The 14,260-nt window shown below is 40.9% G+C and overlaps 1 protein-coding gene across 2 annotated transcripts; it reads left to right on the top strand.

Annotated features, from left to right (window-relative positions):
- The first annotated feature begins 25 nt into the window (after nt 1-25).
- On the top strand, nt 26-13,516 carry mapre1b (microtubule-associated protein, RP/EB family, member 1b). Of its 2 annotated transcripts, none has more exons than XM_018661461.2 (7): nt 26-197; nt 2,685-2,818; nt 4,227-4,372; nt 6,728-6,929; nt 7,020-7,129; nt 7,328-7,480; nt 8,561-13,516. In XM_018661461.2, the coding sequence occupies exons 2-7, from the start codon at nt 2,698-2,700 to the stop codon at nt 8,603-8,605; spliced, it is 777 nt and encodes a 258-aa protein (XP_018516977.1). In that variant the 5' UTR covers nt 26-197; nt 2,685-2,697; the 3' UTR covers nt 8,606-13,516. The 2 variants fall into 2 exon arrangements, with proteins under 2 accessions (XP_018516977.1, XP_018516978.1); XM_018661462.2 differs by having other exon boundaries at nt 2,688-2,818.
- The last annotated feature ends 744 nt before the right edge of the window (nt 13,517-14,260 follow it).

Consider the following 14,260-nt stretch of genomic DNA (forward strand, 5'->3'; position numbering starts at 1 on the left):
CCCTTTTCATCCTGACGTCATGAAATCGGTCCTTCCGCTGCCGGTAGAGTGAACGTGAACTGCCAAGAAGAAGAGAAGAAAAAGCAGAAGTGGCGATAACGTCGAGACAAGTACCGATTGGCTTTTTATGACACAGAGTTGCAGCCGAGCAAAATAAACCACCGCCTCCAAGAGCTGTAAAGGCCGATCGACTCTCGGTAGGTTTAACGGTGCTCTCTCGCGCGGTACCGTTTATTAGCCGGCATGTGAAGCGGCGGCTAAGCTCTGTTAGCTAACATGTTAGCTTGTGAGTAGCAGGGGCAGAACTGATAGGTGCCCGTTTGATTCCTGAGTTAATTAATTAACACGGGCGAGCCTTCGAGTATAGCAGCCCCCCGTCGGCACTGGTTTAAATGCGGGTCAAATGTGAGTCTTGGGCTGTAAAAATAAAAGTTAGTAGCATTACCAGTCACAAGCTAATCGAAGCTAACGCGGTGCCGGGTGAGTTCAGGGCGGGGAAACGGCGTCTTGTCTGTGAGATGAACTGGCTCACGTTAGCCGGTGGTCGTGTTTAGCCAACGGCAGAAACGTAGCTAGTCTTAGCTACACATTGGTCGTCAATACAAATAAATTGACAACTAAATGAATCAACTGTCAGACGGTAGCTTGCTAGTTGCCTACTCATCTAGTCTGGTATGTAGCCGTATGGCTAAGCTATTTTTTAGGAAGCTAAGCTGACTGTGACTTGGCTAACGTTAGCTTTCAAGTTTCTGAACGGGCCCTGTTGCATTTAGCTTCTGTTACTTCATCAGCAGGGATGTTGGTAAGCAAAGCTAGCTAGTTAGCCTCGGATTTGCAGGTTTAACAAATGGGAATGTGTTTTAAACAGTTTTTAGCTTCTCCGGGTCAGTCTAGTTCAGATATGACAAGTCAAACTTAATGTGGGTTTTGATCTGTACCTGGTTTGAGGAGGTCTAAACGGGCACTTAAACTAGAATAAAGGTTTCACAAATCTAAGCATGTTTTTTTTATTTTTTTTTATTTTCACTAATAGAAGACAGCTTTTGCAAATCTGAAACTTATAGTCTAATTGATACTGAAGTCCATGTTTCACAAATTTGGCAGGTGTAAATGAAGTGGTTTTCAAGCTAGACCTGCTCTGTTGTTGATGCAGTTTTGGATTTCTTAAATAAAACAAAGGCTTTATAGATGTGCAAGTGTTAAGACTTTGTTTAGGATGTCTAAAATGCTTTCATAATCATAACTGCTGAATTGAAAGATAACTGCAGCGTTTTTAAACTTTCTTGATTTGTCCAACCAGCAGTCCAAAAGCCAAATATGATAAATCTACAAAGATATGAAAGAGAGAAAAGCAGAAAATCTCATTTGAGAAGCTTAAAACAAAATGCTTATTAATTTGTGATGGGCATTTTTTAATGTTGTCTGCTATTTGATGAGTAAAGGGTTAATTGATTAATTGAAATGATAATGAAAATAAGCCTTGGTTTCTGGCCATGCTCAAGCCTTCAGTTGTTAAACAGTGACAACCACATTTAATAAAACAGCAGCACAGCCAGCACTAACAGTATCTTGATATGAAGGCTGCTCATATGATTGAATATTTTCACCAACACATGACCCAAAGTTTGTATTATCTCTCATTAAGAGTGAAATCATCTACCAGGATCTGATTTTTTTTTGCGCATCCAGATACCAAAGTTGGCTGAAACTGAAGAGAACTGTTATTCCTGTAAAGCCCTCAGCGATTACTTTCAGCTGTTGAGGAAATAACTGGCCTGGCCTGACCTGGAGATGAGCCACAGCAGGGACTGTGGATCAGGGGGTTCCTCTGTAACTAGAGACCTTATGGAGACAGTCATTATATACAGTACAGTATGCATACATAATGATTATAGAGCACACATGATGAAGTAGTAGAGTCTTACTTCTAACTGATAACACTGTTGCTGTCATCCCACAAAATATGAGCTTTGATTGAGGATTTATACTTAAAGACAAATGCTCCATGGTTTTTAAATTGTGCTCATTATAAAGTATTGATTCGGGTGTGTCTACAAGCCAGAGGCTGCGCTGTGTGAAAAGATTTCTACAAGGTAACTGCACGCTAATCTAAAATGAAATGAAAGGATCAAAATCAGTGCTTCATTTTCTCCATATTTCATGTGATTATTTTACAATAAGTCTAAACACCTGTGCATCATTTTATTGTGTTACAGCTGGTATGATTAGTATTTGAATATTTGGAAGTTGAAGATGTCAGCTTGGACTTTGGGATGTTGTGATGGCCATTTATTTTACAGACTTTAGATTTCACAGAATGATAGATCAATTGAGAAAATACTCAGTAGATCAATCAATGATGAAAATAATCCTTAGTAGTAGCCTTAGTATTACTACAGGATAAACTAAAGATGTGAGAAGTTGCCTCCATGTAAATCATTTCTCTGTGTCTGCATCAGGAAGGTCTTAGTCATGTTTTTCACAAACCATTGTAAAGTGAAAAATGCCTCATGATAATGACACATTGTCAAGGATGCAAATTGACTCTCAGCTGCCGGTTATGTGCAGGTATGTTTTGGCTGTGACCAGTTAGCTTATCAGTCAGAGGGGCTGGTAGAGCAGAGACATCCTGTAAATGTGTTTCTTCATTTCACACTCGTCGTCTTGTGTCTCCTCTGGGGCAGCAGGTGACCGACGATGGCTGTGAACGTATACTCGACCTCAGTGACCAGCGACAACCTAAGTCGTCATGACATGCTGGTCTGGATCAATGAATCTCTACAGATGAACCTCACCAAGATTGAAATGTTGTGTTCAGGTAAGAAATATGTCTAATTTGTTAGTTCCATGTTGGAGGTGTGTATGGGTGTGAGCATGTGAAAGACTTTGCATGATGGTGTGATTTCAGTTGTGTTGTGGTCCACAGCAGGTCAGTGGCTGCTGATACACTGATAATGGGAAGCTTCTGTTTTATCATATGAGCCAATTAAACACTTTCCTTTAGCGTGAGGCTTTATTTCATTAACGATACACCAGGAAAACTTGAATCTCAAACAAAAAGTAGCAGTTTAAAACTTTCCCACTTTCAATTTTTAACTCCAAGTTCACACTGTGCAAGTACGCTCAGGTGTCAGTTTATTAGGTACACTGAGCTAAAATTAATGCAGTCTAATACAGTCCTGAAATAAATCTGACCTTCATGAAGATTATAATGTTGAGTTTTTGTTAAACCTGTTCTCTACCCCCATTTATATCAGTGAAGGTAGGTTAAATAACCGCAACACTTCTCTGTATAATGTCTTACATGCCCCCAGAATGATCATACAGTTGAATCAGCACCTCTTTAAAACAGTTTCATAATGACTATAATGATTAGACATGTGTAAACAGATATGATACTGCAAGAAGTGGATGGAAGCCCTCCCCCTGCACAGCCATCGCTGCCAAAAATATTGCCTATTAGTGGTTCAAGGGATGATGGAGGCCAGCGGGAAAATTTTGTCTCATCACCCGAACCCCGTGACCTGCTAATATCCTCCTTGGCTCTCCTTTGTTTCACACCCACCTGCCTGTGCATGCAAGTGTGTGTGTGTGTGTGTGTGTGTGTGTGTGTGTGTGTGTGTGTGTGTGTGTGTGTGTGTGTACCTCTCATGTCAACATCTAAACCCTCAGTTTTTAAGTGTGTAATTAAAAGGCGTGTCAGAACAGCAGATGCCGGTACAGTCGGCTTTAATCCCAGGTGGACAGATGTATTAGTCGTCCGCATTTTCATCTGCAGCTGAAGAGTTCATATCAAAATAAGATATTCTACATTTGGACCAGGCTTTATAATAACCACCTACAGCCTATATCATCTGTAGTTTAGTTGTATTGCAGTTTGACCCTGATGTGCATTTGTGTTTAATTAGGTCTTGCTCATTTACCCTTGAGCCAGGCAGTTAATTCTCAGCTGCTGTTCACTGGCCAACAGTACTGAAGGTTTGTGAGTGTGTCACTGATGTTTAAATAAAGAAATGTCTGTTGGTTTCCTCTGTTCCTACATGAAAGGAAGATGAGCTCTATTTTTATCCCTTTCTGTTTCTCTCTCACTCTACATTTTGAATTTTTTCTTCTTTTTTTTCAAGTATCCACCAACTTTAAAATGCAGCACCCACCCCAGTTCCTGTAATAATTTTACAAAAAATAAAACCTCGGTGGACTTGTAATGCAGTTTTTTTTGGGTCCAGGTGCTGTCTACTGCCAGTTCATGGACATGCTGTTCCCAAACTCTGTGCCTCTGAAGAAAGTCAAATTTGGTGCCAAGCTGGAGCACGAATACATCCACAACTTCAAGCTTCTGCAGGTTGCCTTCAAAAAGATGGGAGTTGACAAAGTAAGTAAGAACACGCACCTACATGTCGGCTTCAAATTACACGGTGCACCCTACAGAAGTGCAGAAGGTCTGGAAATATATGAAGGAATTTCTGATATTAGACGGCAGCAGAACAATTTTCAACATATTTTCACAACATAACAGCCTTCATATGATAAATGTTGGCATCATTCACCGTTCACTGTGGCTGTGTCTTCTACCTTTTTTCCCTTGTTATATCTAGAGGGAAGCTGCAGAGCTTAATATGATGAAGTGGATGCTGGAGGCAGTGAGCTTAAAATAATTGGCAGATTTTTGTCACATTTTCTGGGCTTGTCCTTTAATCTAGAATCTAATTGCTGGTTTGTTACACTACACCTGAGCAAAATCCCAAAATCAACGTATGACACAGGATGAAAAATACTTAAAATATGTTTGGCCACTGGCAAAAAAGCTGTGGCATGGAAATGGCTGCAGGCAAAAGATGGCTGGACTGAAATGATCAATTAAATAAACTTCACGAAGCTGCTGCAGGAAGTGTTTGGATTACAATTAACAGCAGTGGGCTTCATAGTAGCACTGGAAACGAGAGAGCATGAGTCATGTTTGCTGAGGATTATTTGACTCCTCTCTTGTCACATACTCTGCTGTCACTGCAAAGAACGATTATCTGCAGGGTGACAGTATAGTTTTTTGTAAGGACTGAGTAAATGTTTGCATAAAGACTGGTTATAACACCAAACATCAGTGCAAGAAATGTAGGCATTTAAAGTCCGTAGTTGTGAAATTGAAACTGCGTAACAGCTGTGCTGCTGCAAGAACAGGAAACAAAATGTTTTGACCCTGGTGTTGAGGAACTTCATTTGTTCCTTACTGCTGTTTGATATGCAAACTGAAACTCCCATCATCCCCTCCCAACCAGCTGAGCTGCCTCTGCTGATCTGGTCGTGAGTCATTCTGTTTTTCTTAGCACTTTGTTCTGTCGTCTGTCACTCTTTGGTTACTAATACGTCTCTAACGTTTTCATCTGTCAGACAGTAATGAGACGGCAGTGCTTACGCTGAAATACAGCTGATACGCTCAGCTGTGTTTTCTAAGCTCTGCTCTCCTGTGCCACAAAGAATCAAATAATGGTGGTTTAGTTCATTTAACATGAGCATGTGTTTTGTTCAGCTGCTGCCCTGTGAAAAGAGGCATCAAACTACACACATCTGCATTAGTTCCAGTTCTTCCTCTTTGCTGTCAGAGGCCTTTTAATAAAAAATGAAATATATTTATAATTTCTTTAATAACTTCATAATGTGTTGATATTGTCAAAAGGCCAACAAAGATTATGAAAGGCAGGGCAGGTCCGGCTCAGTCATCCTTTGTTGTCAGACTGAACGTGCAGCTGCTTGCAGGACTTATCGACAAAGCTGCTATAATTTATTCATGGACCGACTTCCTTCCTGTTGCCCATTTGTTCTCTGGACAGCGTTTAACCTCGGATCCATGTTACAGATACTTGAACATGTAGAGCACACCAGTGTATTCATGGCAGTTCAGACTAATAATCCCAGGCATTATGTCTGCGTTGTGGACTTCGCCCTCGTTCGTGCTTTGTGTGTGTGTGTGTGTGTGTGTGTGTATTGTCGTCTAATGATGTCAGCTTCCTCTGTTGCTGAGTAATTGGGTTTACTGCTGAGCCTTTCCCACTGACGCCCTGTGGCTTCAGTTCTTGCTTAATGTTTTAATGTATGTACCATCAGAGAAGAGATTTTTCTAAGTCTGATGTAGTTTGTAATGTTGTCAGCAGGTCAGTGCTCGTCCTTTGAGTCAGTGAAGGATTTGCCTTTACTTAGGTATAGAAACCTGGTAGGTAATGACACAGCATTTTTGTGCATTTAATTTAAACTGTAATAAATAATAAAGTACAGGTGACGTCTTCAGACGTGTTGATTGTCAACAGGAAACTGCCTCGTCTTTAGATAATTGACGTCATTGTTCCAGTTATTTTTCAAAATAACCAAACTCAGTTTCTCAGATGTAAGGATTTGCTGTTTTTATTCATGATACATGATCATAAATTGAATATTTTTGGCTTTTGGACTGACGATCAGACAAACTAGCCTTTTCAGTGTGTCACCTTCAGCTTTGCAAAGATATAACGGCCAGTTTTCATGTCTTTTCCTGACATTTTGTGGAAACTAATGAATCATTCAGTAGAGAAATGATGGAATAAACTCAGCTTATTTGCGTATTAAAGTGTCTGTAATGCAGAAGTGCAAAGTTTCTGAATGGTGTCATTTTGGTGTCTGTGTGAAAGCTCATTCATCGTACTGACAGCAGCATGGAAAACGTGAAAATGATAATCAACATTTTGCTTTTTACTTTCAGATCATTCCAGTGGACAAACTGGTGAAGGGGAAGTTTCAGGACAACTTTGAGTTTGTCCAGTGGTTTAAGAAGTTCTTCGATGCCAACTACGACGGGAAGGAGTACGACCCAGTGGAGGCGAGGCAGGGCCAGGACGCCATGCCCACACCCAACCCTGCCACATCAGCTCTGAACAAACCCCCTAAAAAGGCCATCAGTCAAGGTCAGAGCTCTGGTTGGTCGAAACAGTTTGAAATTTGATAATGAAGGTGAGGTTTTTCTCTTCTCATTCTTCTGCTTCATGTCTCTCCAGCTCCTCAGAGGCCACCTGTTGCTAAGGTAGCACCCAAGTTGGCTCCAGTCAGTGCAAGGAAGCCGGGGATGGGAGGAGGCGACGAGGAGAGGGCAGAGCTCCTGAATGAGGTCAGCACACCAGAGAAAAAATCACCAGATAAATCCATACGATCACTATGGAAACATGAAGTAACTTGTTAGTTTTACAACAAGCAAATTAAACTACTTTTACATAATATTAAAATGAGCTTGAAAGAGAACGTGTGGAGTGAGTCATCTGTCAAAGTAGAAACAAAACTTAATGCTGTATTCTCTCTTCTTCCACAGCTGGAGATCCTGAAATCTACCATTCAGGACATGGAGAAGGAGAGAGACTTTTATTTTGGAAAGCTGCGGAACATTGAGCTGATTTGCCAGGAGAAGGAAGGAGAGGGCGACCCCACGCTGCAGAGGATCGTAGACATCCTCTACGCCACAGACGTGAGTTTCTAATCAGTTTTTCTGAAACTCCATCAGTGAACCACACTGTGAACACACACTGTAGTTTATTTTGACTCAGTCTCACACACACATCGTCCTGCTGCTCCAAATACTCACTAGAGCACCATATGTGGATTAATCCGCCGCTGAAAATAGTCCCAAACAAAGGCACTGTTTCCTCCTGTTTGGGCAATGTTTAAAATTACAGTGCAGGAAATTACTCAGCCTTTTTTAAATGAAACTATACATATGTGAAGATTTACATCCTCAGTAAGAACCAATGGGTTTGAGGCCGAGTGCCAGCAGCTGGCTGGGGTAAAGAAAAAGGACGTAGTAACACATTATTGATTTTGATAATGTCCTGTCATTTGTTGACAATAACAAAAACATTGACTATCACCAGCCTCATTCGTTAAATCATCCTCTGTAAGCCTGTATATGCTCGCTAAGACCTTCTCAGTTCAATACCAGATTAAAGCCCATTTGCTCTGCTGTTAACAACTGCTGATGCCATGGTAAATTCCTGCACAGGAATGGCATGCAGCTCGCTCACTGAGGCTCAGCGTTTTCAGCGGTCCTTGTTGTGCAGTCAGTGTTCAAACTCCCTGTGCACATATATTAAATATAGATGTTAGAGGTGACATTTTCCTGATTCTTTGGAATGTATTCTTTGGGTAAAACGTCTGGGCAAGCCTCTAACTGTTCATTTTCTCTGTGTATAGATTATGAAAAGCAGTTTGGTTATGACAGATGAAATTGATGAGCCATCATCAAATTGCTCTCTACCTCTGACGTCTGATGATCGGCCTGATTGCCAATTGGCACAAACATGTTGTAACTGCTATAATGTGTGTGTTGATTAGCAAGTTAGTCAGACTTGAATAAATCCTTCAAATCAAATCTCACAGTCTGGTGTTCTCTGGCTCCAAAGAGAAGCTCAATGATGGCTCAGTGATGAAGACTCAAACTCTGGGTTTTTCTAAAATTGTCTCTGGTGCTCTTCATTCATGTATCTCCCTCCCTCTCTCTCTCTCTCTCTCTCTCTCTTTATCCCTCCCTCCCCTCTCTCTCTGTCTCCAGGAGGGTTTTGTGATACCGGATGCTGAGGAGCAGGAGGAGTTTTAATATTCAAGACTGCAAGCAACTTTTCACTTAGATGCCCTGGTCTACAAAACGAGATCCCTCCTCAAGCCAAGACAGCCAGTTTGGTTTTATATCCAACAACCAAACCTGATCTCGACTTGTGCCCCCCCCTCCCCCCTCCCACCTTTCCTGAACCTGATTCCCAACCTGCCAGACTTTTTCCTCTTAGCCTTCAGCCACCGTACAGCTGCGCTCCCACTTCTCCCAAAACACGTTTCACCAATAATCAACAAAGCCTCGGTCACTGCCTCTCCTCTCTACACACCTGTCAGTCTGCAAGAATCCCGGTCCCCACCCTCACCTGGAATCCCGACCTTCCCGAAACCAGATCTGGTTTTTGTAATGGACTTCAGTGTGAAAAACACGGTGATGTTCTCTGTGTGTGTGTGTGTGTATATGTATGTGTGTGTGGTTGTATGTGTTTAAAAATCAATTTGAAACAAATCAAACGTAATGAACCTCCTCTGAAGACCCGGCTGTCGGTTCAACCAATCACTTTGTCCAAATCTAACCCCGATGGTTTCTTTGTTTGATGGCACTGCAGCCGTTTTGTGCCTCTCCTGCTGACACTGAATTTTATTCATTTAGAGGAAGATACATGCACAGGTGAGAAAAAGCAGGAAAAAACACACACATTCCCAACTTAGTTTTGATTTATTTGGAACCAAATCTGAGGTGTAGGTTGTATTTTTGCTCGCTGGTCCCCATTTCAAGTGGTAAGAGTTAAATTTCATCCAGGCAGCAGGCTCTCAGAAACGCTGCTAACGTTACCTGTAGAAGATAAGTTTGTAAGCAATATGAAATGAGTAGAAAGCAGCCGGTGGACCGCACACGTTGACGCTGAAGGGCTCAGGGTTTAGCCTGGGATGAGGCAACAGTCGGGTCTTCTCTTGGTCTTTCTCCCACCAAGGACACCATCTTGATTTTGTCCTGTTCAGCTTCAGAAGAGCTTTTGTAAATTTATGCCACTGTTTTATCACATTTTTTTTCTCACTCCATTTTTTTTCTTGTTCCTGTCGTGTGTTTCAGAACTGTTTTTGGGCACCTGTCAGTCATGCTCTCACCTTTTTTATACATTTGTTTTCTATTTAGTTTGAGGTTTTCTCGCGCTCACCCATTGATCACTCTGTTGGGAAGGTTTTACTTGTGTGCAGGGACTTGTTCTCCCAGACACAAGAATAGAGAAGAGGAGTTGCTGTCTTTTTTTGCCACCCACATGTTCCCACTCAGACTTGGTGTTCACATTTCACGCTTCGTAAATGTGCAATTCTTAAAACCAGGAAAGTGGCTTACTCTTGCGGTCGATGTGAGATCAAGTGTTTAAAGCTTTCGTGGACGGCAGCCTTTTGATCAACACGCCAATGTTTTAGTAAGAAGTGCAAAAAAACAAGCCAGAGGCTGCGTGATCAACAGTGATCGTTTTGTATGTTTTGTCTTTTGGAAAGTCTCTTTTAAGGCAGATGCACTGTTTTATACCAGTGGCCTTTAATTAGCCCCTAGCCAATAAAAAGAATTCCTGACGAAGGATGACGGGAAATCCAGACCAGCCACATTACAAACACTGTGAGCTCTGACTGTGGCCGATCAGTGTGTTCACTACATGTAGCCGGCCACAGTCCAGACGATCATCATCTAAACTCTGCCTGTCTGAGCTGTGAGAGAGGCTGCTTCGCTTCTCTCCGCTGCTTCAGCAGCTAGTCTGATGAAACTTTGTTTTTCCTGCCCTCATTACTGATGTTGGAATTAGTTTTTCCCAAAGCTGTTATAAAATGTGGGATCAATATAAAATTAAAAACTAAACCTTGCCACACTGACGGCGTATTCCTTTGTGGGAATGAGTTTTCCCCTTTTTTTGTACTTCACACCCTGATTGACCAATTTTAATACTGATCTATTGTGGATCTAATTTGAGACCAGTTTTTCCACTGTACTGTGTTCACTGTCTGACATATTTGTACCTAATTTGAAACAACACACAAACCCTGTTAACATCAACTTGTTGGAATACATTTATAAATACTTTATCAATGGCCTTATTCATTAGGAAACATTTTTCATAACTTTTTTTATTTTACTTTAAGTCTCTGCTGTTCTGGGTAAATGTTTGTACTGTTAGTCATATTTTTAATGTGTTCTGAAAATAAACAACATTGGAGGTATTTCAGACAGAAGCTCAGATGTGTCAGGGTGCAGCAGACCACCTGTCTTCCATCAAATGCTCATAAAGCAAACAACAAAAAAAAAGTATATTTACAGTGTTTGATGCCGGTTGATTTTAATTCAAGGATTTCTTGTGATTTTTTTTTTTTTTTTTTTTTCTTGAAGGATGCAAGTTTGTTTCCACAGTGAGATAAATGTACACTAGTATCACAGCTGCAGACTTAGAAAATGATTTTCTGTAGAATTAAATTAAAGATCAATTGGCTGAGTCGAGCATTTTTCATCTTTGGATTAACAGTGACTCAGATGTCGTATTTAAAGTGTTGTAGCTACATGATATGATCAGAGCTCAGAAGCCTTTAACAAACACTGCCATGTGTAAGATTGAATGTTGCCTGGGTTGACTTGTTTATTTTATTTTTCTCTTTTTTCTGGTTGTTGCCTTCAGTCAGACCACATCTTTAAAAAAAACATCTCTACTTTGACCTTTTAGAAATAATTTCCAAATCATAATTTCTCAGAATGTATGCTGTTCTGACTCTCCAAAGAGTGATTTGAAGTTTTTAATGCAAGCACAGTCGACCTTGTAGTGTGGTGATGTGCGAGTGCAGTAACATATTCTCTTCAGTTGTTTTCTCTGTACTGCAGCACACTGGCTTGTGACTGTGACTGACTTTCAGCTTTAATTGGAGACTTTCCACGTCTGTATTTGCTGGACAATGTAGGACTTGTCTGTTTTACTTGTCATCTTCCGAGTTTTGGAAAATGATCAAGTGGAGCTGTTCTGTAGGAGCAAACGCTGGAAAGTTCTTGATAATCAGAGTCAGTCGCTTCTTCAGTTCATGTGATCGTGTGTTTCACTGATGAAGACCTGACTGACGGCAGAACGAAGGCTGCAGTACAGAACAGCACTGTAAACAACTGTAAAAATAAACACAAAGGTTTTTTAGACAGAAGCTCAGGCTTGTCAGAGCTCCTGACACCTTTATCAAATATCAGGATTCATTTTTTTCCAGCACATTTTGGTTTTTATTTCTCGCGCTGATCGTCTGTCGCAGACGTAAACTCCTCATCAAATTGAAGCTGAAAGTCAGAACGTAAACGTCACAGTAATCCTTTCGTTTTAAATCCAGTGTGCTGAAGTTCAGAGTCAACACAACAACAAACTGTCGGTGGAGGTGATGTGCAGGGTTTCCCTAAAAAGCTCCCTCACTCTCAGGTGTCAGTTTGTTTACTGTAACTAAAACCTGCTAATGTGTAGAGAGAAAACACCTTAAGCTGAGGTCTGTTCTTACTGTTACTGTTGATTCATCTGCTTGTTTCTTAGATTGAACTGAAAAAAATAAGTTGCAGAAAAACAAGAAAACAAAGATTTTCAGTCAACAGCGACAGAAAAACCAGCACATTAACATTAGAGAAACTGGAACCAGAAGATGTTTGGTTTGTTTACTTGAACAATGACTCAAACAATTAATCAGGTTAATGGTTTTATCAGTTAATTAACTGGCTGATTGTTTCAGCTGTACTTGCTAAATGTGTAGACTGGAAGCTGAAATCTGGGGTTGATACACGTTAAACCCCACTCGTCTGGTGCTCCAAGCTCAGTGAAATAAACGCTCCAAATTAACTGACCTGTTATCTAAGGATCTCCTGGGAGTGAGATGTTTTTGGGGAAACTACTTCCTGTTTGTTGGGCGGGTTGATGCCAAGACAAATTGTAGCACACTGAGGATGGACACACACTCACACACACTGCAGGGCTTTAGGGATCAGTCCCCAAAAAGCACAGTGTAGATACCCCCCCCCCTCCATGTCTGCATACTGTGAGCCTTCTCAATGCAGGAGAATCATCTTAACTTGAACACTGTAAACTGTAGACACAGCAGCAGCAGCAGCAGCAGCAGCAGCAGCAGTGTGGCGTTTGGAGACGAGTGTGTGTTGTCGAGCCTTAGTGGAAAAGTGCTTTTTGTTATGCAATGTCAAAGGGGAGCGGACGTCCCCCTTTACATAGTGGCCTCTGTACTGAACCCAGTGCCAATGTAACCTCCTCCCTCCCCCCAGCAGTCTGTATTTAATGACTCCTAATACTAACTGTCGCTCCAGTTACTTGTTAAGTGTGATTTGTAACATAATGAGATTTTTTTCTTTCTTTCTGGTGAAGAGGTTTTGACAATCGCCTGGTTTTTGCAGCTTTTTGCAGCTTTCCTGACAAGTAATTAGTAAAGTATTTCACGTAGTCTGGTTTAATGATAGTAGTTAAGGTGTGTTATTGTAGGTGTTAACGGAGAGGGACTGTGTGTGTGTGTGTAGTTTAACTGGTACAAGTTTTTGTTTTTCACTCACACACTGCTGAAGGCCGCTCTGGGGACACGTGGTCGTCACCTCGAGACCTTCACTCCTGCTTTATATCATGATTTAAGAACAAAAACATGCGTTTCTGTTGATGACAGCTCATCCCCAGTTTGGCTGAAGGTTCTGGAACATCATGCAGGTGTGTGTGTGTGTGGCTTTAAAGGTAACGGTGTCTGACCTCTGACCTTTCCCCTCTCAACAATCAGTGCCGATTAGTGTGTACACTGTGGGCTGAGTCTCTCCCCTCTGTCCAGGCCTCTCTCTCTCTCTCTTTTCTCTGTCTGCTGTTTCTGCTGGATTTGATGTGTTTGTTATACTCTGCTGAACTCGATTTTCTTGAATCAAGTTTCGTACAGACAATAAAACAGTATTTCCACGTGAGCGAGCGCCTGTTTTGTTTTGTTTGTCTTTACAGGATCTCTGAGTTCTTGTTCTTGTTTTGTCCAGTGCAGCAACATATTGATGAAACCCATGAATGAATAAACAGCTGCGGCAGATAAAATTCAAATAACCTTGTTGTGATATTAATAAATAATGAGAACTAGATTAATTATATAAATGTGTGTTTGATAGATGAGTTTAAGATGTAATAAAATCATCTCAATTATCAAACTAATGATGACTGATCAAATGGATTAATGATTAATATCTATTAATGCCTAACAGTGTGAGTGTGAGCAGTAAGTCACATTCATCCTCCTATTTAGAGCCAAGTGGAGAAGTCAGATAATGAATATTCAGTCAGATACAGATGGACTCTTCATCTTTGTCATTCTTATAACTTTGTACAGCTCCAATCAAGTGTAAGTTTAATAAATGTAGTGAAGTAAAAGTACAATATTTCCATCTAAAAAGTTGCAGAGTAGATGTATTAAGAAGTATGAATTGGGTACATTCAAGTAAAGTACAAGCACTTGAGGAAATGTATCTATAATAAATAATAATAATATGGAGTATTTGTACATTCTCTGTGTTTCAGTGGATATAATAATCACAGGGCTGGAACATGCAGCAAATGAGTGGAGCGTGATCAAACACAAAGAGAACAAAGCAGCCTTGTGAATCACACATGATCCTTCAGTTGGAGCCTGTGTTTGACCTTTGACCTTCAGCGGCCCAGAGCTG

This window comes from Lates calcarifer, linkage group LG6 (genome assembly GCF_001640805.2).
Source record: "Lates calcarifer isolate ASB-BC8 linkage group LG6, TLL_Latcal_v3, whole genome shotgun sequence".
Taxonomy (NCBI): Eukaryota; Metazoa; Chordata; class Actinopteri; family Centropomidae; genus Lates; species Lates calcarifer.

What these genes read in the sequence shown, in the direction of transcription:
- mapre1b (XM_018661461.2), top strand. Translation starts at nt 2,698, where the DNA reads ATGGCTGTGAACGTATACTCGACCTCAGTGACCAGCGACAACCTAAGT. An exon ending in GGGCAGAGCTCCTGAATGAG is followed by an intron (nt 7,130 to 7,327) that starts GTCAGCACACCA and finishes CTTCTTCCACAG; the next exon opens with CTGGAGATCCTGAAATCTAC. An exon ending in ACATCCTCTACGCCACAGAC is followed by an intron (nt 7,481 to 8,560) that starts GTGAGTTTCTAA and finishes CTCTGTCTCCAG; the next exon opens with GAGGGTTTTGTGATACCGGA.